Source organism: Aotus nancymaae, unplaced genomic scaffold (genome assembly GCF_030222135.1).
Source record: "Aotus nancymaae isolate 86718 unplaced genomic scaffold, 86718_ANA_hifiasm-v0.15.2.pri h1tg000051l, whole genome shotgun sequence".
Classification (NCBI taxonomy): Eukaryota; Metazoa; Chordata; class Mammalia; order Primates; family Aotidae; genus Aotus; species Aotus nancymaae.
This window is the reverse complement of record NW_026988465.1, coordinates 23,356,326-23,384,131: the sequence shown is the minus strand read 5'-3', so window position 1 is coordinate 23,384,131 and position 27,806 is coordinate 23,356,326. Positions and strand designations below refer to the sequence as shown.

The following is a 27,806-nucleotide window of genomic DNA, read 5'->3' as shown; positions in this document are numbered from 1 at the left end:
CAACCCTTCAAGCACTTCCCAATTTCATCTTAAATGTCAAAGCTTCTTAGACTTTAATGTTGGGTCTGATATGGTTGGGCTGTGTCCCCACCCAAATCTCATCTTGAATTGTAGTTCCCATAATCCCCACATGTCGTGGGAGAGACCCCGTGGGAGGTAATTTAATCATGGGAGTCAGTCACCCTCATGTCGTTCTCAGGATGGTGAGTTCTCAGTAAATCTGATGGTTTTATAGGGGGCTACTTCGTCTTCTGCTTGGCACTTCTCCCTGTTGCCACCATGTGAAGAAGGGCATGTTTGCTTCCCATTCTGCCATGATTGTAAGTTCCTGAGGCCTCCCTAGCCATCCTGAACTGTGAGTCAATTAATTCTCTTTCCTTTATAAGTTACCAAATCTCAGGTATGTCTTTATTAGCAGCATGAGAATAGACTTACACAGGTCCCATGCTTAACTCTCAAAGTTTACTCATACTAAACTATTTTTAACTTCCCCCTAAAAATGAAATTTGTGTGTCTCGGTTTAATCACATGCCTATGAATTAACTTCAACTCCTAAAATGACTTTGATTCTCTCTCCCTGTCTTCCCTTAACTTTCACAAGGATAACTATTACATATTCTTCAAAACCTATTTATGATTTTCATTGTCTATAAAGCTTTCCGCAGCCTGAAGCCTATGTTAGATTTTCTTACTATGAGGTCCATGCAACCGTCCATAGCACTTTCCAAGCTGTACTGCAGTGTTTCCACATAAAAATTCCTTCCTGGCATTTCTTGGGAAATTTATAATTTTCTAAATCCTGACAAAAATCAGTCAAGAAAGTAGGAAAATGGTGAAAGTGTAATTAAAATTCTGCATAGGCAGAATAATGCCCCCCTCCAAAATATTCATATTTTAATCCTTGGAACCTGTGAATATATTACTTTGCATGGCAAAAATGTCTTTGCAGATGTGATTAGAGATTTGAGATAGAAAGATTAGCCTGGGTTATCCAGGTGAGCCTAATTTAATCACATGAATCCTTAAAAGTAAACAACCTTTCTCTGCTGTTTCAGAGAGCAATGGAATGACAGAGGATTAGAGAGAAGTTGCATGAGAAGGAACTGATCTTTAATTGCCTGTTTTGAAGACGAAAGAGGGTCATAAGCCAAGGAATGTAGGAATCCTAGAAGCTGGAAAGAGTAAGGAAACAGATTGTCCAAAAGGGAAACATGCTACCAACATAATGAAACCAGGTTAAACTTCTGACCACAGAACTTTGACATAATACATTTATTGATATATTGCTTAATACACTAAGTTGTGGTAATTTGTTACAGCAATGACAAAAAACTAATTCACTTTCCTCTTAGGGAAGGGGTCCCCAACCTTCAAGGCGCAGACTAGTACTGATGTGCGGCCCGTCATAGCAGGTGGTGAGTGGCAGGCAATCGAGCATTAGCACCTGCGCTCAACCTCCTGTCAGATCAGATTCTCATAGGAACTCGAACCCTATTATGAACCGGACACGCGAGGGGTCTAGGTTGTGTGCTCCTCATGAGAATCTAATGCTTGACGATCTGAGGTGGAACAGTTTCATCCCAAAATCACCTTGCCCCACCAGTCTGTGGAAAAACTGTCTTCCATGAAACCGGTCCCTGGTCTCAAAAAGGTTGGCGACTGCTGTCTTAGGGTATAGAGTCCTACCTGTCTTGTGAACTGCTGCTTCTCTCTTCCAAAGCAATTTGGGGGCATGATTTCCCACACATACAAAATCCCTTGGTGAGAGTCTGCTGCTCACCAAATGAATAAATTTAAACTGCCCCAATTGTGTTCCAGAATGTGTACCTAGATTTTTGGTTAGCTTGACGTTAAGGTACTATATGGTTGCCCTCCAAAAAGAAGAGCCACCTATGTCTTACAAAACAATTCCATTGAACCAGAAGTTATTTCTTAACTATGTTTTATCTGCTTTTTATTTTTATTTTCTACTTTTTTCTTTCAATTGCAAAAGTTTCTCCAATTTGTTTTGAGAGCTGCTGTTATCTTACACACATCAACAAACAGTTGTTGATTGATAAACTGACAATATGCTTTCTGTTAACTGAAAGATATTGTTCTTCAGCTGCAGAAGAGGAGGCACTATAAGGGGCTATACAAGGTTTTACTTGCTTATTTGAGCTGATAATGAATTTTTTTAAACTACCTTCTCTAAATCGAAACCTGAGTCTAGCATGACTCGCTGGGCAGGATTTACAGAAAATGTCATATTAACCAGGATACAGAGCTGAGGAGTATAAAAGGCACAGCACAATGAGGCTTATGGATTTAACCCACTCAGGTCCTAATCTCAGAAAGATTCAGTCTACTCAGGGAATATGCTTTAGGGTCACCTAAACTTCCTCATGGCTTACCTTCCTCAGCTTATGTCAGGCCCCTTGAGCCTAGTCCTCCAAGTCTATCTGGTTGAGGATGAATTGAATGAAAGGAATCCTGGGAAATAGAAAAAGACAAACCTGAAAGTAAATGAAAAAGATAAAATCAAGAGACAGAGACAAAGACAAAACCAAGGACTCAGAAAGAAGTCTCCATGTCTTCGCACTTATTTGGCATCTAAGGGCTCAGAAAAGTTTGGATCAAAAAAGAGGCAGAGCGTATGATTCCCCTTAGAGCAGCACTTCCAAACCTTTTTGGCACCAGGCACCAGTTTTGTGGAAGACCAATTTTCCACAGACGGTGGAGGGGGTGGTTTGGGGATGATTCAAGCACATTACATTTATTGTGCACTTTATTTCTATTATTATTACATTGTAATATATAATTACATTATTATACAACTCACCATAATGTAGGATCAGTGGGATTCTGAGGTTGTCTTTGGGCAACTAGACTCGGCTCACTGGGCAGGATTTACATAAAATATCTCATTAACTAGGATACAGAGTCTATAAGAGGCACAGCACAGTGAGGCTTACAGAGGTCACTCAAATACTCATCTGGGATGGGAGGCAGTGACGGGTCGTCAGACATTAGATTCTCATGAGGAGCACTTCACGACAAGGTTCGCGCTCCTATGAGAATCTAATGCCGCTGCTAATCTGACAGGAGGTGGACCTCAGGCGGTAATGCGGGTGATGGGGAGCAGCTGTAAATACAGATGGACGCTTCACTCATTCACCCGTCATTCACCTCCTACTGTATAGCCCAGTTCTGAACAAGCAACGAACCAGAACGTGACCTGGGGGTTGGGGACCCCTGCTTTAGTGAGTTTTTTTTTTCTTTTATTGAGACAGGGTCTTGCTCGGTCACCCAGGCTGAAGTGTAGCACCACAATCTCAGCTCACTGCAGCCTTAACTTCCCAGAGGACGCCAATGATCCTCCCACAACCTCCGGAGTTGCTGGGATCACAAGTGCGCGCCACCACGTCTGACTAATTTTGGTATTTTTGTTCGAGATAGGGTTTCACTATGCAGCCTAGGCTAATCTTGAGTTGGTTTCAAACTCCTGAGCTCAAACAATCCATTGCCTTGGCCTCCCAAAGTGCTGGGATTACAGGTGTGAGCCACTATGCCAGGCCTAGAACATTTTTTTTTTTCTGAAACCCTGTCTCTACTAAAAATACAAAATTAGCTGGGCTTGTAGAACTAACATTTTAATGAGTACCTATTACATGCCTAGTCACTGTGATGGTCCCTTTGCATTAATTACTACATTTCATTCTTAGCTCAGGGAGGAAGGTATTGTCTTATGAACTTTTAACGGCCAAGACGGAAAGACAAAATAGAGCTTTGTAAAACAGATAAGCTAGAGAACTGAACAGAAAACACAGAAAGGCAACCAGGCATTATTTGGGAGAAGGAAGAATGGTGAATAGCCAGATAGACCAATGTATGAGAGAAAAGGTAAATTAAGAAGAGATGGGTTCACACCTGTAATTCCAGCACTTTGGGAAGCCAAGTCAGATGGATCACTTGAGGTCACAAGTTCAAGACCAGCCTGGCCAACATGGTGAAACCCTGTCTCTACTAAAACTACAAAAATTAGCCGGGCATGGTGGTGCACAACTATGTCCCAGCTACTCTCCTGAGACAGGAGAATTGTTCAGACTCAGGAGGCAGAGGTTGCAGTGAGCTGAGATCATGCCACTGCACTCCAGCCCAACACTAGGTGATTTACTCTTAGCTTATTCCAAATCAGAAACTGATGCAAGAACTGGGAAACCTCCCACAGTACTTTCTCTCTCTGCTGTTTTCTCCAATCACACGAGGCCACCACTTTCAAAAGCATTTCTTCCATCTCGCTGGCCACATCTTCGTGGGTGACAGCGCTGCCACTGTGCTTCAGAATCCTCTCTCTTCCAGATCTTTCCAGGTGCTTCTTTCAGGGTAGACGGTATCCAATCTTTGTGACTCTACTCCTGGTTTGAGTCCTCGGTTAACAGCCTTGGGGAAACTGTAACATAAACTGCAACGCTGTTGGTGCCGTTTATTCCTAAACAAGCTGGTAGCGACCGCCTCCTCCAACACCCGGCCTCCCACTGCTCCGGCAAAGCCCCCACCCACCAACGCGCCGAGGGCTCCCATAGCGCAGGCGCCCCGGGCCCCGCCCCTTTCCGAAGACTCGGCTCCTATTGGCCCAGGGGCCGAGGCTGGAACGCCCTAGTGGCCGGAGAGGGGTGATCACATGACCTGCGGGGGGTGGGGCTGCGCCGGTCTCTTCCCAGCCAGCTTGAAAGGGTTTGCGTAGGCGCCTTGTCTGCCCTTAAAGCGCTCAGTGGGCGGCCTGGCCCAACTCCTCTCGTCCAGACGCACGAAGGGAGTTGCTCCTAGCTCTCGTGCGTCCCAGGTTCGCTTTTCTTTCCTTTCCGAAGCCTGGCCCCTAGATCCACCACCGCGGAGTCTGCGGCCGCCAGGAAGCCCAGATCCGAGTGTCCGGAGACTAACCGGAAGTGCTGTCCCCAGGCCTAGGGGCGGCGCCGGCGGCTGCCTGGGTAAGCGCGGCCTGCGGGGCCCAGGGGTGGGATGGGGGCGCGGCGGGACCCAAGACCCTGGGCCACAGTCGACTGGGAGCAGCCCCTGTTCTTGGATACGAGGCATGGTCTGACGGCAGACGGAGGACTGAATGATGGTCAATGAAAAGTTGAAAAAAGAGAACCTTAGTACGGTAGTTCCTAGAAATAATAATAGTGAACACTGCAAGGCACTTTTCAAAGCGATAGATATCTTTCATATATATCGAGGGGAAAAAAGGACGTTCAATGCATTTTTCTCTTTATCTTCAGTGCAGAAATTAGTTATGTTGCAGTTGAGTCTATTTGCAGAAGTATCCGGTTTGTTTAATCTTTCTATAAGCATTTCTTTTTGAAAAACGGAATTACGTATAATTTTATATTAAATACATTTATCACATTCACTTTGGGTTTTGACGGGCGCCAGTTTTCTATTATTGTGTCTGTTACTACAATGTGTCTTTGACCTTAGAAGATGAGATAATACCAACAAAAACAATTCGCAGAAGGAGAAAAAACAAACAAGAAAAACGAGGCTTAGGGCTTTGTTATGAAGTTACAGTTAGTAATTATTCAGAAAGATTCTTGACATTTTGTCTAGAGCTATTCGGAACTGATGGCTACCAGCGGCAGGTACTTCCTGCAGGAGAATCAACGTAAGCAAAGATGGGAAGAAGTAAGCTATGGTTGGTTGAAGGATGCTAACTAGAATGGAGAGGAAATGGGATCAGTTTTCTAGGCCAGCTCTAGAAAAATTATGAATTATAAATTTTACAAGGTCATCGTCTATATTTCTGATTTTTCCTCTAGGAGAGAGAAGAACTGACTGTTGTGAATAGTTCTGGACTAGGGACCTTTTGAAACCAAAAGGAAGATGGTCTTGAGTCTTTCTTGTTATGGTAGGTGGCTTACAGGCTCTGTGTTTCTGTATAAATGTGGATGGGGCATGGGGTGGGGCAGGCTGAAAGACAGGAAAGTATGGGAGAAGATATATGGAAAAAAAGAGAATGGCCCTTTCTTAGCTTCTAAGATAGCTGAGTGATAAAACTGGACCCTATCCTACCAATTTAAGGTTATTTTCTACTCCTTTTCAACATGCATGCATATTCATGTTAGGCTTGCAGTAATTGCTTCTTGGTTGATTTGTAGCACAAAGAGGGTGGTATGTGTAATGCTTAGGCAGGCTCTGGAGTCAGAAGATAGATATTTAAATACTGGCTCTGCTACTAACTATTTGTAAGTTGTTGGGTGATTATCTAACTGCCGTAAGCATCAGGTTTTCTACCTGTAAGATCCAAACATATGTATTAATACAGCTATTTTATAGAGTCCTTGGGAAGACTAAATGAGATAATCCATGCAATCAATGAAAATAAATGAGAAATTTCCAAGCCTAAGGCCTATAAACACTATCTAATTTTTAAATAATGTTTTACTAACTGTCTCTTGATCCCAGACACCCTTTAACTATAAGGATAACCATGAACTCTCAAGTTGTATGAATTATCCTGTTTGCTTGGACTTTTGTTGTGTTCCAGCTTATTCCTTTCATTTCTACCCTAGCAGCAAAGTGTACTAATCTCTTCCTAGGATGGGGCAAGAGAAACATTCTAGAGGAAGGTCCCTTGGAGCTAAGACTTGAAAAATGTATTTGGGTTTGCCACAGGAACCACCTAGGGCTACTGGTCTAGTCTGTTGTATCGCTACTGGGGGTCCACGGATGATGGTCAGGCCTGTTTGTTCTGGTATTTGTTCATGCTTTTCATTCCACAAATGTACTGTAGGTACTAGGGATATTATAGTAAACAAAAGACTAAGTCCTAACCCTAATAGAAGTTATATTTTAGTAAAAAGACAAACAAATGAACAAATACAAAATGTATATAAATGTGTATCACAAAGTTGAATGGTGATAAGAACTATGGAGAGAAATAAAATGGGATAAAGCAACACAGGCTATTTTAGATAAGGTAGTCAGGTATGCTTCTTTTTGAGGAAGTAATCTTTAGGCAGAGACTTGAATCAAATATACATATACAGTTGAATATACATAGTCCCAATATTGTGTTAAAGAGGTATTTTTTTCCTTTTCTGGGTAGTTGTTTATTTGAAACACAGATTCATCTGTTTTTATGCTTTTCTCCTCCATCTTGTCTATTTAGTTCATTAGTTCATTCTTTTATTGAATATGTAAATGTAACGTAATTTTGAAAGTAAAAATATGTGTGTCTGCGTATTCAAAAACATATTCTTAGAGAAATGTTACTCTTTCTCCTCCACCCAATTCTGTTTTTCTGTGCCTTCAATTTTTATCTGCCTTGTAATGATAACCAGTCTCATTGGTTTCTTGTTTGTTTGGACAAGTGGAGAAATAAATTTTTATTTTTACTTTCTTACACAAAATACAACATAGTTTTTTACACTTTGCTTTTTAAAATTTATAATTTATGCTGGAAATGGTTCCACATCAGTTGATAAAGATTTTCCTCATTCTCTTTTACAGTTGGATAGTGCTCCATTATATGTGGATGTACCACAGTTTATTCACCGCTTTCTTACATACAGATATTTACGTTACTTTAAATATTTTCCCATTACAAACATTACTACAATGAGTAATTTTATGCTTGTATATTTTCATGTTATTGGAGGTGAATCTTCAGAGTCCATTTCTAGAAATGGGATTGCTGAATCACAAGTAAATGTCTATTAGTTTTGTTACATATCGCCACATTCCCCTCCAGAGGAGACTGTATCAATTTGCATTCCCTCCAGCAACACGTGTGTTTGTTTCCTTACAGTGTTGACAACAAAATGCATTGTCATACCTTTTCATATATGGCAATTTAATCGGCAAGAACTAGTATTTCATGTACATTTAAAAAATTATTTCATTTTTTATAGACTTTATTTTTTAGAGAACTTTTAGGTTCATAACAAAATTGAGCCAAAAATACGGAGAATACCCATATGTCCCCTACCACTCCCTTTACCCTAGCACATGCACATACCACACACACAGCACACACAGCATCATCCACTGTTAATATCTTCAACAGAGCAATACATTTCTTACAGTTAATGAACTTAAGTTGACACATCATTATCACCAAACTCCACAGGCTACATTAGGGTTCACTCTTTATGTTGTACATTCTATGGGGTATCTGCCATGATAGTATCATATAGACAGTTGGTATGATGCTCTTATGGTAGTATTGCCCTAAAAATCCTCTGTGCTTTGTCTGCTCATTCCTCCCTCCTCAATAATTCATGACAAGCATTTATCTTTTTTACTGATTGCATAGTTTTGCCTTTTCAGAATGTCACATAGCTGGAATCATAGAGTATGCACCTTTTTTAGGTTGGCTTCTTTCACTTTGCAATACATAAATTTAAAGTTTCTTCATGTGTTTTCATGCCGTAGTAGCTCATTTCTTTTTAGTGCTGAATAATACTCTTATCTGGATGTACCACAGTTTATTATCCATTCACCAATTGAAAGACTTCTTTGTTGCTTCCAAGTTTGGGCAATTATGGATAAAGCTGCTATAAATATTTGTGTATAGGTTTTTGTGTGGACATGAGTTTTCAGCTCATTTGGGTAAATACCAACGAGGGTGATTGCTGGATCGTATGGTAAGAGTATGTTTAATTTTACAATAAACTACTAGACTCTTCCAAAGTGGCTGCACCATTTTGCATTCCCACCAGCAGTGAATGACAGTTGCTATTGCTCCACATCCCTACCAGTATTTGATGTTGTCAGTGTTTGGATTTTGTGTAATCTAATGAATATGTAGTAATATCTCATTGTTTTAATTTGCATTTTCCTAGTGACATGTTGTTGGACATCTTTTTATATGTTTATTTGCCGTTTGTATGTCTTTGGTGATCATGTCTTTCATGACTTGCCAGTTTTTTAAACTGGTTTGTTTTCTTGTTGAGTTTTAAAGGTATATGTGTATTTTTGTATATTTGGGAGATTTTTCAATGTTTGGAATAACAGATGTTATTTATCAGATGTGTCTTCTACTAATATTTTCACCCAGTCTGTGGCTTGCCTTCTCATTCTTTAGGCAGTTTCTTTCATAGAGCAGACATTTTTTATTTTAATGTTAAGTCCAACTTACCAGTTTTCCTCCATGGATCATATCTTTGATGTTATATCTAAAAAGTCATTGTCAGGCCAGGTGTGGTGGCTAACGCCTGTAATCCCAGCACTTTGGGAGGCCAAGGTAGGCAGATCAGAAGTTCGATACTAGCCTGAGCAACATGGTAAAACCCTCATCTCTACCAAAAATACAAAAAATTAGCCTGGAGTAGTGGCACGTGCCTGTGATCCCAGCTACTCAGGAGGCTGAGGTGGGAGGATCACTTGATCCTGGGAGGCAGAGGTTGCAGTGAGTTGAGATCACACCACTGCACTCCAGCCTGGGTAACAGAGCAAGACCCCATCCCAAAAAATAAATAAAAAATAAAAAGTCATTGCTATACCCAAGGTCATCTAGATTTCCTGCTATGTTATCTTCTAGGAGTTTTATAGTTTTGTGTTTTATACTTAGTATCTAGTCGATTTGGGGTTTGTAAAAATTTTTTTAAATGAGAAGTAAAATATGTTTGTATTTATGGTGTAGATATATGGTCTTGATATATGTATATATTGTAGAATGGCTAAATCAAGCTATTTAACATGTATTACCTCACATACCATTTTTTTTTTTTTTGTGGTGAGAACATACTTAAATTCTATTCTCAGTGATTTTCAAATATGCAATGTATTTTTATTAGCTATAGTCACCATAATGTAGAACTCTAGAACTTACCTGTTAGAGTAGGACTCTAGGACTTATTCCTCCTGTTTAACTGAAATTTTGTGTCCTTGGACCATTATTTTCCCAATCCCACTACCTCTTAGCCTCTGGTAACCACCATTTTACCATCTGTTTCTATCAGTTAGACTGTTTTATACCCCATATGTAAGTGAGATTATGTGGTATTCATCTTTCTGTGTCTGTCTTATTTCATTTAACATAATGTCCTCCAAGTTCATTTATGTTGATGCTAATGACAGGACTTTCTTTTTCTTTTTTCTTTTTTTTTTGCATGTGAATGTATAGTTACTTCACCATTTGTTGAAAAGACTATCTTTTCTGCATTGTATCTATTGCCTTTGCTCCTTTGTCAAAGATCAGCTGACCGTATTTATATGGGTCTATTTTTGGACTCTATTCTGTTCGATTTACCTATTTGTCTGTTCTTTCACCACATTTTTGTGATTACTATAGCTTTAGTCTTGGAGCTTCAAGTAGTATAGTAAGTGTTGAGGTTAGGTAATGTCAGTCCTCCAACATTGTTCTTCGCTTCAGCATTATGGTAGCTAATCTAGGTCTTTCACCTCTTTGTATAAACTTTATATCAATATGTTTATATCATAAACATAAACTAACAAGATTAGTTACTGGGATTGTGTTGAATCTGTAGTACAAGTTGGGAAGAATTGACTATTTGACAATATTGAATCTTCTTATCCATAGATATATACTATCCCTCTATTTAGTTCTTTTTATTTCTTTTATTAGAGGTTTTTAGTTTTCCTTATATAAATTATGAACATATTTGGTTAGATTTATACTTAAGGTGTTTCATTCGTTTTAGAGTGCTAATGTAAATGGTATTGTGTTTTTAATTTCAAATTTCACTTGTTCATTGCTGATACCGAGGAAAATAATTGATTTGTATATTAACCCTGTGTTATGCAACCTTAAATGTAATCAATCTTAGTTCCAGGAGTTTTTTGTTGTTTTTCAGATTTTTACATATATGGTCATGTCACTTACAAAGACAGTTGTATTTCTTCCTTACTAACCTGTATACCTTTTCTTTTTCTTGTCTTATAGCATTATCTATTCAGTATGATATTGAGAAGCAGTGGTGACAGAGACCATCTTTACCTTGTCTCTGATCTTAGCTGAAAGCTTCTAAGTTTTCACAATTAAGTATGATGTTAGCAGTGGTTTTCTTGTAGTATCAACTTGACAAAGTTACTCTCTATTCCTAATAATATCATGTATTTTAATTTGCATTTCTCTAATTATGAGATTGAACAGCTTTTCATATGTTTAAGGGACATTTTTATATCTTATTTGTGTGTGAGAATTGTCTTTTGCTTATTTTTCTTTCAGATTTTTGTTGTTTTCCCTTGATTTTTAAGAGATCTTTATATATTAGGTATATTGGCCCCATATCTCAAATGTTGTTACAGATATTTTCTCTCAGTTTGCCCATTGACTGTTGACTTTGTTCATTTCATATATATATATATATATATATATATACACACACACACACACATATATATATATATATATATATATAATGTTTTTATTTTTAGTCAAATGATCAATCTTACAGATAGAAAATCTTTGGTACCCTAAGATTAAAGTAGAATTCACTTTAGTTTTCTTGTAGTATCTTATAGTTGCCGTGTATACGGTTAGATCCCTAATCGGTTGAGAGTTTATATTGGTGTGTGGTATGAGGTATGGATCAAATTGTACCTATTTTCATGTGGCTACCTTGATTTTTACCATTATTTATTAAAAAGCCCATTTTTGCCCTGGTGAGTTGGGATGTCATCTTTACTGTATACTGTCTATGTGTGCTTGTGTGTTTCTGGATTTTCTATTCTATTTGTCCCTTTATCTAATTGTGTTTCAGAACTCTGTTGTTTTCATTTTATAATTTTTAGAGTTTATTTTAATGTCATGGGTTTAGTTACCTTTCTGTCTTTTCATTGCTTCCTGGCTGTCCTTGCTTGTTGGTTTTTTCAAAGTGAACTTGAGTAGCAACTGTATAGCTCAGGCATTGGAGATATTTCTGTAAAGGGCCAAAAAGTATCTATTTTATTTACACTTACGGAGGCCATCTGGTCTCTACTTAATCTACTCAATTCTGCCTTTCGGTATGTTAATGAATAAGTATAATCCTGCTTCAGTAAAATTTTATTTAAAAAACAAACGGGTAGCAGCCCAGAATTGGCCTGTGGGCTATAGTTTGCTACCCCTCCGTGTAGTTTAATAAAGAAGCTTGTTACTTTTATTGAGATTGCAGTAGGTTTATAAATCCTAGGAGGGAACATCTTCATGGTGTTGAATTGTTCTATCCAAGAACAAAGGATGTCCTTCCATTTATTCAAGTCTATTTTGGGGTCTCTCAGGAAGGAGAAGGTTTTCCTATGCTTTATTTGGCATGGCTATTTTTTACTTATTTCTAAGTAGTTTTATATTGCCACTATTATACAAAGGTTGTTCTCGATCATTGTGTGTTCCAGTTATTATTTATGTGTGTTAAAAAAACTGATGGTGTCTCATAGGTGGGTGTTGAACAACGAGAACACATGGACTCTGGGAGAGGAACATTACACACTGGGAGCAGTTGTAGGGGGTAGGGCAGAGACAGTGGGGGATGGGGAGGGAGGGGAGGGTGGGGAGGGATAACATGGGGAGAAATGCCAGATACAGTATGCACCTAAAGTAAAATAAATAAATTTTTTAAAAAATCAAAAAAAAAAAAAAAAACTGATGGTGTCTGTGTGTGAATTTTATATCCTGCTACCATACTGAATTCCTTTATCATTTGAGTTACTTTTAGCATTAGTTCTTTCTAGGATTTTCTAATTATGCTATTAAATCACCTCCACATAGAGATAGTTTTACCTTTTTCACACCTCTAATTGATTTTTCTAATTGCATTGAGTAATACTTCCAGGTCAGTGATAGAAAAGAAAAGAAGTATTGGCCATCCTGCCTTGTTCCTGATCTTAGTAAAAATTATTGTAGTTTTTGTAACTTAAGGTACTGGATGAAGGAATGCTTCTATTAATTCCTACTTTTTGAGTGTCTTTATCCAGAATAGATGTTGATTTCTGTTAGGACTTTTTTCACCATCTATGGAGATAATTATATTATTTTTCTGCATACATCTGTTCATATGGGGTACTATATGGATTTCTTCATATTGAAAGATAGTCTAATTTTGAACCAGTTTTGCATTCTTTAGATAAATTCCACCTGGTCATGGTATATTATTTTCTTAATGTGGTACTGATTTTTGTTAGTATTTCTCACATTAATAAAAAAAATTAGCCAGGCATAGTGGTGTGCACCTATAGTTCCAGCTATTCAGGAAGCTGAGCCAGGAGAATTGCTTGAGCCTAGGAGCTTGAGGCTACAGTGGGCTGTGATTGTGCCAACCCGGGCATCGGAGCAAGACCCTGACTCTTTAAAAAAAAAACACTGATAGTGGACTTTAAAATTTTTTCAGACTCTCTTCTTCAGTTTATCAGTGCTATTCTTGTTTCACAAAAAGAATTAGGAAGTTGTTCCTTGTTTTCAGTGCTCAGCAACATTTATGAAGCAGTGTATTTATTTGGTCTATGTAGGTTTGTAGAATTCTTTTGTGAAACAATCTGGGCCTAGTGCTTTTTATGGAATGATTCCTTTATAACTTCTTCTGTTTTTTCTCTGCAAATTGGTGTTTTAAAACTTTATATTTTTAATGGAGTCAACTATAATAAATTGTGTTTCATAACAAAACACTTGTTTCTGAGGCCGGGAGCGGTGGCTTACGCCTGTAATCCCAGCACTTTGAGAGGCTGAGGCAGGTGGATCACCTGAATTCAGGAGTTCAAGACCAGCCTGGCCAACATGGTGAAACCCTGTCTCTCTTTAAAATAAAAAGAAACACTTATTTTGTAGTTAATCATATTTATTTATATAGAGATTTGCAAAGTGGTTCTCATGTATGCGTGTGTTTTCTGTTTGGTGGTTATTCTTTCTTGTCATGTCTTACTTTGTAAATGTGTGCTTTCTCCCTTCTTTTCTTCATTACCTAGTGGTTTATCTGTTTCTTTAAGTTTTACAAAATAAGTATGATTTTGATTTATCATTAGATTTACTATTTTTGTGTTCTCTAGTTCATTGATTTCTCCTTTTATCTATTTTTGTTATTAGTTATTTTGATCTTTTTCCCATTAAAAAGAAAATAGAGACAGTATCTTGTTATGTTGGTCTTGAACTCCTGGGCTGAAGCGATCCTACTGCCTTGGCCTCCCAAAGCACTGGGATTATAGGCATGAGCTAACATACCTATTTATGTATGTGTGTATGTATGTATGTATTAAAATAGAAACAGGGTCTCATTATGTTGCCCAGGCTGTTCTTGAACTTCTGGGCTCAATTGAAATTTATTTTTTTCTTAGCCTTTGATCTAAGAATTTAATTTGTTCATTTTAATTCTCCTGTTTTTATGCATTAAAGAAATAAAGGCATAAACACTTTTTAAATCACTGCTTTAAATGTATCTCATAGCTTGTAATATATTTTCAATTATTAATACTTAGAAATTTTGTGAAATTTTTTATTGCCCCTTTTACTGAGGAATTGTTTAATAGTTTATTTTCCCCCATTTGAAAGCACATTTTGTTATTTGATATTTTAATAAATTTCTAGTTTTGCTGCAGATTGTTTCTTGGAAAGTTTCTTCGTGAGAATTAATGATGCTTTCTTTATGATGTAATATATCACATATTTTTGTGAATGATGCTTGTGTGCTTGAAAAGAATGTGTACTTCTTATCAGGGCTAAGGTTTAATATATATTAATAAGATTTATTTATTAATTAGGTTATTTAGGCCTTTTGCATCATTACTTATTCTTGGTCCAGTTTGTATGTCTTTTATTGAGAGTAGTATGTTAAGCTTTCCTATTATCAATATTTTTATCTCTGTTTCTTTGTATCTGTATCTCTGTTTTTGCTTTATAAATGTGCTTGCTGTGTATTGTGATGCATAGAAAACCATGACTTTAGTGTAGTTTTGAAAGTATTATTATGTTTAATGCTTTTGGCTTGAACTCTGCTTTGCCGGATGTCAGGATCAAAAGCCCTATTTTTATTGTTTCTGTTTGCCTAGTATTCCTTTTCCCTCCTCCTTATTTTTGGTCTATCTGAATCATTTTGCTTTAGGTATCTCCTGTATTAAGCATATAGTTAGGTCTTGCCTGTAAGCCAAAGTGAAAATCTCTTTATTTTAATAGGAGTGTTAACCTCATTTATATTTATATAATACAATTTAAATTATGTAATATATATATTAAATTATATAATATATTTATATAAATAAGGTTAAAATCAATATATGTTTACATATATTGATATAGTTGATATTTGGTTTTAACAATGTCATATTATTCGTTACAATTGTATTTTATTACATTTTTTTCCTACATGATAGATTTTCACAGCTCTTTTCACAACTGTCTTTTTTCGAGGTTTGATTTTTGTTTTATTAGCTACTTTTGTACTTAGATTTATTTGTTTTATTTTTTGAGATGGAGTTTTGCTCTTGTTGCCCATGCTGGAGTGCAATGGCGCCATCTTGACTCACCAGAACCTCCACCTCCCAGGTTCAAGCGATTCTCCTGCCTCAGCCTCCAGAGTAGCTGGGAATACAGGCATGCACCATCACCCCCGGCTAATTTTGTATTTTTAGTAGAGATCGGGTATCTCCATGTTGGTCAGGCTGGTCTCAAACTCCTGACCTCAGGTGAGCCACCCTCCTCCACCTCTGAAAGTGCTGGGATTACAGGCGTGCGCCACTGCGCCCAGCTGTACCTAGATATTTTTTAATGCTTTTAGTAAAGAAAAAAATAAATTTCTATGTTTAACCTTTAATTACCTGGTTTTTAAGCGTTTTAAATTGTTTTCTTTTCTAAAAGGCCTTTGTAGCTTCAGATCATTTTTTAGTTTAATTGTATCCTTTAACTCTCACCTGCCATTAATACAATATAGTAATCCCACCTTATTCATGAGGGATATGTTCCAAGCCTCCCAGTGTATACCTAAAGCTGCAGATAGTACCGAACCCTAAATGGTTTTTTCTTATATATACATACATATCTGTGATAAAGTTTTTTGTACTTAGGGTGGGTTTTTCTTTCTGACAATGAGTTTTAGGTCAATCATGCCCACTGCTGGCTCTCTTCGCTTTACCCAGCGTTCTCAGATTGTCCTTGTTCTCATTGATAGCTTATGGCTAGAATGTGAGAGATAGCTATATGGGATTTGGTGACAGTGTGGGCTTTGTATACTACATTTGTTCTTCTTAATTCTTTTTTTTTTTTTTTAAATGTACTCTAAGTTTTGGAGTACATGTGCCAAACGTGCAGGTTTGTTACATAGGTATACATGTGCCTTGGTGGTTTGCTGTATCCATCCACCCATCATCTACATTAGGTATTTCTCCTAACGTTATTCCTCCCCAATCCCCTCACCCTCTGCTAGCCCTCCCCTAGCCCACCCAACCCCCTATAGGCCCCAGTGTGTGATGTTCCCCTCCCTGTGTCCATGTGTTGTCATTGTTCAACACCCACTTATGAGTGAGAACATGCAGTGTTTGGTTTTCTGTTCCTGCATCACTCTGCTGAGAATGATGGTTTCCAGCTTCATTCATATCCCTGCAAAGGACATGAATTCATCCTTTTTATGGCTGCATAGTATTCCATGGTGTATATGTGCCATATTTTCCTTATCCAGTCTGTTGTCGATGGGCATTTGGGTTGGTTGCAAGACTTTGGTATTATAAACATACGTGTGCATATGTCTTTATAATAGAATATTTTATAATCCTCTGGGTATATACCCAATAATAGGATTGCTGGGTTAAATTATATTTCTATTTCTAGATCCTTGAGGAATCACCACACTGTCTTCCACAATGGTTGAACTAATTTACATTCCCACCTTTACACTCCCACAGTGTAAAATTGTTCCTCTTTCTCCATATCCTTTCCAGCATCTGATGTCTCCTGATTTTTTAATGATCACCATTCTTACTGGTGTGAGATGATACCTCAATGTGGTTTTGATTTGCATTTCTCTAATGACCAGTGATGATGAACTTTTTTTCATATGTTTTTTGGCTGCATAAATGTCTTCTTTTGAAAACTGTCTGTTCATATCCTTTGCCCATTTTTTGATGGGGTTGTTTGTTTTTTTCTTGCAAATTTGTTTAAATTCTTTGTAGATTCTGGTTATTAGCCCTTTGTCAGATGGGTAGATTGCAAAAATTTTTTCCCATTCTGTGTTGTTATTCTTACTGCTTTTAAAGCATGTGTTGAGAGATTTGGATTTCTGTAGCCACCATTATCTGCTCTGGCTTTGTTTTATTATCATGTTCTTTATATTTCCTCCAGAGATATTTTCTTTTTTTTTCCTTTTTTATATTTAAGTCAGTTTTCTGCCCATTGGCTTCCATGGCCAGCCAATTTTAAATAATTGGTGTGCAAACACTGCATGTTCTCATTTATAAGAGGGAGCTGAACAACGTGAACACATAGACACAAGGAGGGGAACAACACACGCTGGGACTGTAGCAGGATGGAAGGGAGGGAGAACATCAGGAAAAGTAGTCAGTGCATGCTGGGCTTAATAACTAGGTGATGGGCTGATAGGTGCAGCACACATTTACATAGGCACACGTTTACTTATGTAACAGACCTGCACATCCTGCACAGGTACCCTGGAACTTAAAAACAAACAAACAAATAAATGGTGTGAAAGCTTACAGGTTTTCTGAAAAGTCTCACTTGACAATTACATCCTACAACTTCCCTCACTTCTGCGTTTAGGGCTATATTGTGTTCAGGCCCCAGGATACTGATGAGGACCAAAAGGGAAAAAAAATAGTAAAATCACTGCTGGTTGAATGGCATTTTAAATTCTGGTCTCTTCTGACCTGCGTGTTATGGGCTTTGCAGAGTTGTCAAATAACTGGGCTGTACATTCTGTCCAGACTTTGTAGTTGGATTCAGTGGAATAACTTAATTGGTGACATGTGTTTACTCCATCTTACCTGGAACGAGAATCCTAAAATGTCATTTTAATACTGGCAGCTATGAGCTAAGTGCCATAGAGAGCCTCAGCTGTATATCCCCATGTGTTACCTGGGTCTAAGTAGTTCCATGTTTGCTTTTGATCCTTAGTAACAGGAGGGTTGTTGAGGGAACCGAAAGTCCCATTAACCTAAGGATAAGGCAGGTTAAAACTTCTAGAGAAAGACATCACTGGTTAAATGTGGACCGTCACCTTCTTTTTGTGCCCCTAATTGACCACCTCCTGGGTTGTTTGTGGTTGAGATATAAATCAACAGGGTGTTATAAATTTTGAATAAACAAAATTGTGATGATTATGTGGGTTCCAGAGGTGGTAATTTTGTTATTCCAAAAGTACTTTGTAGTCTGTATTATACTTTGGATCAGGACAGCCTGAGTTCCTGTGGGAAAGATAATTCCTTAGTGTTTTCAAAATACCACCGAGATTTAGTGTTAGGAGTCCTTCCCTTCAATGTTGATACGGTTGCAAGGGAAGCTGTAGATGGTGCAGATGGGTTATAGATTCTGTATTGTCCTTTTCTCCAAAGAGTCGTATGGGATGATTTAAGACTCTACAGAATTGAATTTAAGGGATTAGATAAGAAAACCCATCTGTTCTTTTTAACTGTAGTTTACTCATTCTTAAGTACTTTGAGTATAAATGATCTAGTGCTAAACTCTCTCATTTATGGCTTTTTATCCTTTTCTTGTCTTTGTGTTTTACAGAATGCTATCTTCCTTGAGAAGTCAAATTCTCAGGATCAAGAATGTACGTTTTCTTCCATCTGGATTCTAGGTAAGCTACAGTTACTTCAGCCTTGACGTGTCCCTTCTCTTTCCCATACTCCGTCTCATCAGAGTAGCTCCCATTCTTTGTGGCATTCAGTCCTTTTATCAGACAAGAAGAGAAGTAGAATTTCAGTGAGAATTCATTCATGCACTCAGCAGATGCTTATTAAGCACCAACTTTGTACCTGGTATTACTTTATATGGTAGGGAAAGATCATCAAACAGAACAAACATCCTTGCCATATTTTAGCAATAGACAATAAACTAAATAAAGTGAATTGTATAGTATGTTAGGAGGTGTTAAGTACCATGAAGAAAAGTAAAGCAGACAAGGGGAATAGTGAATGCTGGGGCATGAAGACTATTCATAACTTTAAACAGGGTGATTAGGATAGGGACAGAAATGACATCTGAAAAAATATTCTTTGAAGGGATTAGGGGAAATTCATGCACACACCTGAAGGAAGAAAGCTATAGACCAAAGAAAGAAAGGGCAAAGGCCCTTCGGGGAGTATGTCTGGAACAGCTAGGAAGCCATTGTGGCTGGATTAGAATACGCAAAGAGAAGAATAATATAAAAGGGTGTTGGAGTGCCTGTAATCCCAGCTACTCGGGAGGCTGAGGCAGGAGAATTGCCTGAACCCAGGAGGCAGAGGTTGCAGTGAGCCGAGATTGCGCCATTGCACTCCAGCCTGGGTAACAAGAGCAAAACTCCGTCTCAAAAAAAAAAAAAAAGGGTGTTGGAGAAGCAGTGACAGGTTAGCTTAGCTGGGCTGCTCAAGTTGGCCTCTTGGGCTATTGTGAAAGTAAGAAATGAGTGGTTTGGACTGGAATGGTAACAACGAAAGCTGGTGAGAAGTGGTTAGATTCTGAATGTCTTTTGAAATGGAGCCAACAAATTTGTTGGTGGAAGAGTGCAGGATAACTCCAAGGTTTTAGCCTGAGGAAGTAAAGGATGAATTTGCCATAAACTGAGATGAGGCAGGTGATAGGTGGAGCAGATCTGGAATTCAGCCCTGGTATAAGTCCTTTACTTACTTCCTTTGACTAAAGGCAAAAACAGATACGTGCCATTTAGCTCTGTAAACTCAATTTAATAAAAGGAAATAGGAGTAATGCTTGTGATACTTTAGGCTTTGAGGATTGAGATTGTGACAGTGACAGAGTATACTCTGGTCTTGTAGTCTAAGAAATTCTTCTGTGATACTGTGAAAGTTACCTGAAAGATGTAATTTGGACCAACAGTAATTTCTAGGACAGTTCATAGATCATGGAGATACTGAATATTTGAAATGTAGGATTTATAATCATTGTATTCAGCATAAGCATTTCTGTTTTGTTTAGCTTGTCTGCTTCAGTCTTGACTTCCCTATTCTTGTTAGCCTTGCAGTGCATTTTTCTCCCATTATGTCCCTCTGTGGTCACAATACTACATTTCTTGTGAATCCGTGTTTTGATCTGAAGAAACTGCCTACTCCCACCTCATTTAGTTCTTTCTCCTATCCCCTAAAACTAAATTTTAGAACAGTTCTGAGTTGACGTTTGAAATTATCTTTTTATATTTATAAATAGTTGTTACTTATTACTGCAAAAGTAAGTAAAAGTAGCAGTCTCTGTGCCTTTTGCAAGGAAAGCTACCAATTGCTGAATGGAAACTGGAAAACTGCAGTTAACAAATTGATGAAACAGAATGTTATCTATCATCTCATTACCCAGAGGTAACTATGTTAGTCCCATGTCTTTTAGATCCTTTTGAATTCCTGTTTTCTCTGAGTGCAAGTGTTCATTTGTGTTCTGGTCCATTACATTTATGAATATGCTGTATTCAGTGAGCTTTAATATTGTTTCCTTTACAGATAGGCTCCAATCTAATATCTAGTTTCTTAGATAATGGATCTTTTTGATAATTGAAAGAAATGTGTACCTTCTCCCCAGAAAAATGCACATACACTGAACATTTTGCAGTCAATTTCAAAGGTTTCATAAATTATCTAGGAGTCTGTAGATGCCAAGTAAGAACTCCTCTGCTAGGTTTGAGTACCTCCTGTGCCAGGCACCGTTCTAAGTGTTGGAAACAGTAGTGAATGAAATGAGCCAAAAATCCTTGTCTCTTAGGGGCTTACATTCTATGGAGAAAAACAAAATAGGAAAGCAGTGTTTGTGAGTCAGCTGGGATGGAGGTGTGGTACAGTTTAGAATAGAGTGGTTGGAACTGACCTCACTGAGAATATGACAGTTGAGCAAAGATGTGAATGAGGTGAGAGAGAGAGCCTTGAAGATTCCTGGAGGAAGAACCCTTCAGCCAGGAAGAGATAGCAAGTATAAAGACTCTGAAATGGGAATGAGTCTGGCTTGTTTGAACAGCAGCAAAGACTCAGGGTGACTGGAGTGCAATAAATAAGCAGAGGAAGAGCAGAGAAATGGGTCAAAGTAATTACTAGGAGTCAGATTTCCTAAGAGCTTGTAGGTTTCTAAGAGGAGCAGTTTTGTGGAGTAGTGAGGGTTGAATGTTTGATTGGAGTATGTTCCAGAAACCTTGGAAGACAAAATTGGAGACAATGAACAGGTTTATTTATTTTGAGGAGTTTTACCATGGAGAGAAAGAGAGAAATGGGACATTAGCCTGAGTGTGAGGCAGTTGAGAGATTTTCTTGTTGATTATGCTTTTGTTTTTTAGAAGATAAATAATATTGAAATGGTCCAATAGGAGAGAATAAATTGATAATGCAAGAGAGGGAGGGTAGAATTGCTGGAGTGATGTTTTTGTGAACAAAGGAGGTATTCAGATGGAAAGGCTATTCTTACATTGAGCAAGGGAAGTTTGTCATCTTTGGTAGCTGAAGGAAAGCTACAGTACATGACCACACTTAGAAGAGTTGGTTGATGTGGTGGGAGCACGTGGAAAGGATTTTGGTTTTTGTGTATGTGTTGTTTCGATTGCTTGCTTCCATTTTCGTAGTAAAATAGGAAGCAGAATTATCAGGTTATAGTGTTAAGGTGATAAATGGGAGGGTCTGAATGTATGAGGGAAAGGTTCAAACATGAAAAGATCACTGAAGAGTTAAGTGTGAAGGATAAGGAAAATGGCTTTTTTCTTCCTTTTGTTTCTGTTCTTTAGTCTATTATTGGTAGTTGATAAGTGCATTGACACATTATCCCTCTGAACTCTCTTCAATCAACCCAACTTTTTTGAAGATACTTGATCCTTTAGGTATTTCTGTATGTGTACATCCCTCTAAACCACAGAATAGGAAGGAAGAAAACTGTTTTTTACAGCTTTTCACCATGTAAAGAAAAGCCCATTATAAAATCTATGTTACAAGCCTAGGCTTTTATCTGTAATCAGTCAGGATTTTTCTTTTTGAGCAAGTTATGTGCTTATATGATCATATCAAAGCAGAATCTTAAGCCCCTTTGTCATAATAATAGTGATGGTGAGAGCCAACACAGAAGGCTTGCCAGGAGATTCATAGTGATTTAATATTCCACGGAACTGCGTAAAGTAGTTTCTGTTATTAATCCATTTTATAGATGAGGAAATGAGGCACATGGTGGTTAAGAAACTTCCCTAATATCACCACTAAGAAGCAAGAGTCATCGAAACCTTACTTTTCTCTCTGGGCACTAGGAATTCTAATGGTCGTTAACTACCTTCTTCCAAGCTTTCAGCAGAAGGGACTTCAGAGATAGTCATTCACAGTCCCTTTTGATTTGCTTTCTTCATGAGCAGGCGTAATAATTATTAGCCCTGTCTTGATTTCTCAGCTGAAGCAAGGATAGGAGAAGAGCTCTTGTTTTGAAATCACCCAGGTTCATGGAAGAAAGAGTTTTTACTTGTAGTTTCCCATATGTATTGCTGATCAGTTTTATATTAGCAAAGAGTAAAAGTAAATAACTGATTTCAAGCCATATAAAACCTAGAAGACTTAGGGACTCTGATACAGAATTTGTCTTGTCTGCAGTAATTTTAATTTTGAGAATTCTTTTCTTAGTTGTAGGAATATAAATACTATTTCTACTTTGTCTCACAGGGTTGGAAATATCAAGAAAGGAATTAATGTATATGATGCTGGAAACATGTAGAGGCCAATGACTGAAACAGATGTCTCTTCCAAGTTCTTATCAAGAGAATGACTGCGAGGGCAATGATGGGTCAAGAAGACCAGTGGAAAACTCCCTAGGAGACAGCCATAGAAAATGTTCACTTCAGAAGAGAGATGTAATCAGAGAACTCAAAAAAGGAAAATATATAATGTATGCCCTCGGAAGGGTAAAAAGATTTTTATTCATGTGCATGAGATTACTCAACTAGATGATCATATATACCAGTGCCTTGAATGCAAGCAACACTTCTGTGAAAACTTAGCTCTTATTATGTGTGAGAGAACCTATACTGGAGAGAAACCTTATAAATGTGATATGTGTGAGAAAACCTTTGTCCAAAGCTCAGATCTTATTTCACACCAGAGGATCCACAATTATGAGAAACCTTATAAATGTAGCAAATGCGAGAAGAGCTTTTGGCACCACTTAGCGCTTTCAGGACATCAGAGAACACATGCAGGTAAAAAATTCTATACATGTGACATTTGTGGCAAGAATTTTGGTCAGAGTTCTGATCTGCTTGTCCACCAGCGAAGCCATACAGGCGAGAAACCATATCTATGTAGTGAGTGTGATAAATGCTTCAGTAGAAGTACAAACCTCATAAGGCACCGAAGAACTCACACAGGTGAGAAACCATTTAAGTGTCTGGAGTGTGAAAAAGCTTTTAGTGGGAAATCAGATCTTATTAGCCACCAGAGAACTCACACTGGGGAAAGGCCCTACAAATGTAATAAATGTGAGAAAAGTTACCGACACCGTTCCGCCTTCATCGTACATAAAAGAGTTCATACTGGGGAAAAGCCCTATAAGTGTGGTGCCTGTGAAAAATGCTTTGGCCAGAAATCAGACCTTATCGTGCACCAGAGAGTCCACACAGGTGAGAAGCCGTATAAATGCCTGGAATGTATGAGAAGTTTTACTCGGAGTGCCAACCTAATTAGGCACCAGGCAACTCACACACACACTTTTAAATGCCTTGAATATGAGAAAAGTTTTAACTGTAGCTCAGACCTTATTGTACATCAGAGAATCCACATGGAAGAGAAACCACATCAGTGGTCTACATGTGAGAATGGCTTCCTCTTAGGTATGGACTTTGTTGCCCAACAGAAAATGAGAACTCAGACAGAGGAGCTACACTATAAATACACTGTATGTGATAAAAGCTTCCACCAGAGCTCAGCCCTTCTTCAACATCAGACAGTACACATTGGTGAAAAACCATTTATCTGTAATGTGAGTGACAAAGGTCTTGAGCTTAGCCCTCCCCATGCATCAGAAGCCTCAGAGATGTCTTGACCAGGCAAGAAGCTGTAATACCAATATTAAAAATTATTTATGTATCAGAGACTCATTAAGAGGAGGACCCCCTAGGCAAATCTCAGACTTTGCTCAGAGCTCAGAATTCAGTGGGGACCAGAAAGCCTGCAATTGGAAGTAAGAGAAATCTTTTGCCCAGAGAGCTGCCCTAACAGAACACCTTATCCATCAACTCCAATGAGAAATCTACAAATGACCAGAGTGAAAACTTTCCATCTGAGCTCAAATTTGATCACTCACCAGAGGATTCATACAAGTGGGAAACCTTACAAATGCACTGAGTGTGAGAGAGCTTTCCAGCAGTGCTCAGCCCTCTTCATTGTAAGAGAATTCACACCGGAGAACAATTTTTTAAATGCCTTCAGTGTCAGTTGTGCTGCAGACAGTATGAACATCTCATTGGCCCTCAGAAAACCCTCCCTGGGGAGAAGTCCCAGCAAGTGTGAAAAAGCTTCTAACAAAACTGACTTTCTTACCCATCAGAGAAGCCATACTGGTGAAAAATTGTGTATTTGTCTTGAGTATGGCAAAAGCATTCATTGGAGAGCCTTACTTGGATTTGTACCCCCAAAAAACCCAATCTGAGTAAAGACTACAAATGTCTGAATGAAGAGTGCTTGTCAGTGATCAGCTCTTGTGGTACATCAGGGAACTCACATAAGTGAAAAAAACCCATAAATACCTTGAGTCTGAAAAAACCTTTTGTAAAAACTCCAGTCTTATCGGGCCCCAGAAACCTGTTCTGCAGTGAGAGATTTAATTGTGGGTGAGAATCTGTGTACATATAATATGTATGAGAAAAACTGTTTTCATAGTTAAGTTGACTCATGGTAGAGATGACGTTACATGAAATCAGTATGAAAAATAGTTTTTTAGATACCCAGAAGCTTGTTCTGGAAGGAGCTAGGGCAGGTCAGAGTAGACCTGATGGGTAACTCAGGTAAAGATACTTTTCTTTTATCTGAACCACTTAATGATTGCTTTACTTTTACTTTTTAAAAAATTCAGAAATCCAATAAAGGAAAGGACTGCAACCTTATGATAGAAGGTGTGGCATGTGTTACTGTTGGGGGAAAGGAGGATATTGACTTTGCCTTGGTTGATATTTTTATGCTTGTCTAGGATGGGACTAGAGTGTTGATAGTAACATGGCAGTCTTTTTTTTTTTTTTTTTTTTTTGCTGACTGAAATGAACGAAGAAGCTAGGGAGTAGCTATCCTAGATCAAAACTAGGATCCCAGATCCCGACTCTCCCAGTAGTTTTCCCTTTGCAGGACCAATCTTGTAAAGAGACGACATACTCAGCTTTTTACTTACTGTCAGTTGAGTCATACTCTGAAAAGTTATTTCCCCTAAAATATCTTTCCAATTATTATGGTATTTGAAATTTCAAGTTTAGAAATTCGTTTCTTTTTGACTCAAAGTGCAAATTTCATATAATGGTTATGATGTTTTTAGTATCCGTATTTTTGTGACTTATGTCTTTCAGCAATAGATACCCACAGTCAGCTCCTAGTAAAATGGCTAGAGAAAGACTGAAAGAAAAGTTTATAAATCTGTGTAGGCATAGAGTAAAAACAAATAATGATGCATTACTAATATAAGAATAAGGCTTCTTTGATTTTGAGTATCCTAACTCCAAACCTAGTGTTCTTTTCACTCCTTTATCCTGCTGTTTGTAGCAAACAAGACCCATAATGATACGTCTTTCATTTATTTCAGTTCTGCCAAGGAAAGAGAAAATACCTTTTAATCCCAGGGAAAGGATTGCAATCACCACATTATAAGGTATATGTTTGGCGTGGAATGCAGAATTCTAAATGCTAGAAGGGAAAAGTAGTTGGCAGATTCATCAGAGGCTTAAAGATAAGCACTTGTTTCCAGCTTAAAATATAATTAGGATTGTCTTTAGTGAACCCTAAAAATACTATAATTAATCCAGAGATCTCTCAGTGGTCACATCTCAGTTTTTTTCTTCCATCAGATTTAAAGACATTTAATACCAATATTTCAGATTCCTGTAGTATTTGGGACTTTGTACTAGTGAATAGATATTTTGTTGCTAGTCCACATCCTCTGATTTTGGTTTGATTTGTCCTAGCAGATCCCTGAACTTCAGAAAGTGTTGCCATTTGGATTCATGGAGTTGGCGAACTGCTCCTCTGCTACCTTGTGTATGGCTCTAAGCTTTGATCCTAATGACTGGTTGATGATCATGATAATATTAGGGCCAGTGAATATAGCTCATAGTGATAATAAGGAATCTGATTCTAGGGTATTTTTCTTTTAGAAAAATATCTTGGAAGTTTATTTCATCTGACATGTTTTCATAATTTCTAGAAATAGCTCTTGTACCATGAAAAGTTGCCCAGTATGATAAGACACACAGGATATATTTTTTTCTCTTTGGTGAAAATCATGCCTATTACTAGCATATGTTTGACATTTGTAATATACTTAAAATAGTACTGGGTGTGAGGCATGGTGGTGATGAAAAGTAGTCCTTATGGCTACTTGTTAGTCATTAGTGAGAACGTGGAGAAGGGGTCCAAGTCGGTATCATTAACAGGGCAATGACTTGACCCTTCTTTCAACTAATCTTACTGGTAGTTGTCTCTAGTTTTTAAGTAAATTAATGATGGACCATCCCTCAAACAGAGAACTTTGGGGGTATGAAACAAGGCTGAGGGCTTTTAACTATGGGAGAAAAAGGTGTTGGTATTATTCATATAGCATAACCTGAGGTTGGAGAGGACCACTTGGGAGCCTGTTAAAAAACTAGAAGGTAACTTCTGGGATGGACGGAGGTTCCCTTGAAGCAGTGCCAACCTAAATCTACCTCAGGTAAGTAGTTAGATTAACTTTTTCAAGATTTCAGACCAAACCAGACAACTTGTATTCAGTTGATGTATTCCTATGCTTTAATGTTTTTGTTTGCCCTTAATTCTTAAATAAACATTTGTTCTGAAAAACTCCATTTCTGTCTCCACTGTACTGAGAGAAACAGCATTTTCTTCTACACTTGCGTTAGAATAAAGTGATTAATAATGTGATGCGTAGACCTGGTGGTGGAGATAACCATTGGACGATCTCTGTAATTCCAGCAACTTTGGATGCTGAGGCAGAGAAGAAGAGAAGGAATGTTGTCTGTGCTCCACTGTGGACATAGGGTCCTTTTGAAGCTTCTGCACTGCATTCCATAAATAGCACAGGGAGGGCTAATAGTTTGAAGCCACCACATTTGGGGCCCTGCTGAAATTCAGTAGCAACAAAACCACCTATGATTTTTTTTGTGTAAGTGACAGCCTCAAAATTAAAGAAAATTTTAAATTTATAATTCCCAAGTGAAATTTACATGTGGTTGCAATTCTTCCCTCTTTGTCTTATCATTTGTTGAATTAGGATGGGATGGAGGTCGTGTAAAAGTAATTGCATTAATTTACCCACCATTATAAAGTTTGGCCTAGTTTATATCTGTCTGCTCTACCAACAAAATAGGTAGATCCCAGAGTTTTAAGTGGCTTTCGTTGTGAGAAGAGGTTAGGAGGGAGGTCTGACGGTGAAACGGGGAAGGGAAAGGTGCAGCTTTAAGCCTGTTTTTTCCTCCTGAGATTCATTTAGAGTTGTGTAGGTAGAACAAGACTTGCAGCCTTCATGCTTGTTTTTCTAA

The 27,806-nt window shown here is 38.0% G+C and overlaps 1 protein-coding gene across 3 annotated transcripts; it reads left to right on the top strand.

The window, feature by feature from the left end:
- The first annotated feature begins 1,073 nt into the window (after positions 1-1,073).
- ZNF322 (zinc finger protein 322) lies at positions 1,074-27,113 on the top strand. Of its 3 annotated transcripts, none has more exons than XM_064363096.1 (5): positions 1,074-1,181; positions 4,851-4,970; positions 5,799-5,887; positions 18,647-18,716; positions 22,741-27,113. In XM_064363096.1, the coding sequence occupies exon 5, from the start codon at positions 22,907-22,909 to the stop codon at positions 24,113-24,115; it is 1,209 nt and encodes a 402-aa protein (XP_064219166.1). In that variant the 5' UTR covers positions 1,074-1,181; positions 4,851-4,970; positions 5,799-5,887; positions 18,647-18,716; positions 22,741-22,906; the 3' UTR covers positions 24,116-27,113. The 3 variants fall into 3 exon arrangements, 2 of the variants coding, with proteins under 2 accessions (XP_064219166.1, XP_012314016.1); XR_010337566.1 differs by lacking the exon at positions 1,074-1,181 and having other exon boundaries at positions 4,680-4,970; positions 22,741-25,924; positions 26,241-27,113; XM_012458593.3 differs by lacking the exon at positions 1,074-1,181 and having other exon boundaries at positions 4,680-4,970.
- Positions 27,114-27,806: the final 693 nt, after the last annotated feature.

Coding starts and splice junctions, on each gene's coding strand:
- ZNF322 (XM_064363096.1), top strand. CDS start 22,907: ATGTTCACTTCAGAAGAGAGATGTAATCAGAGAACTCAAAAAAGGAAA.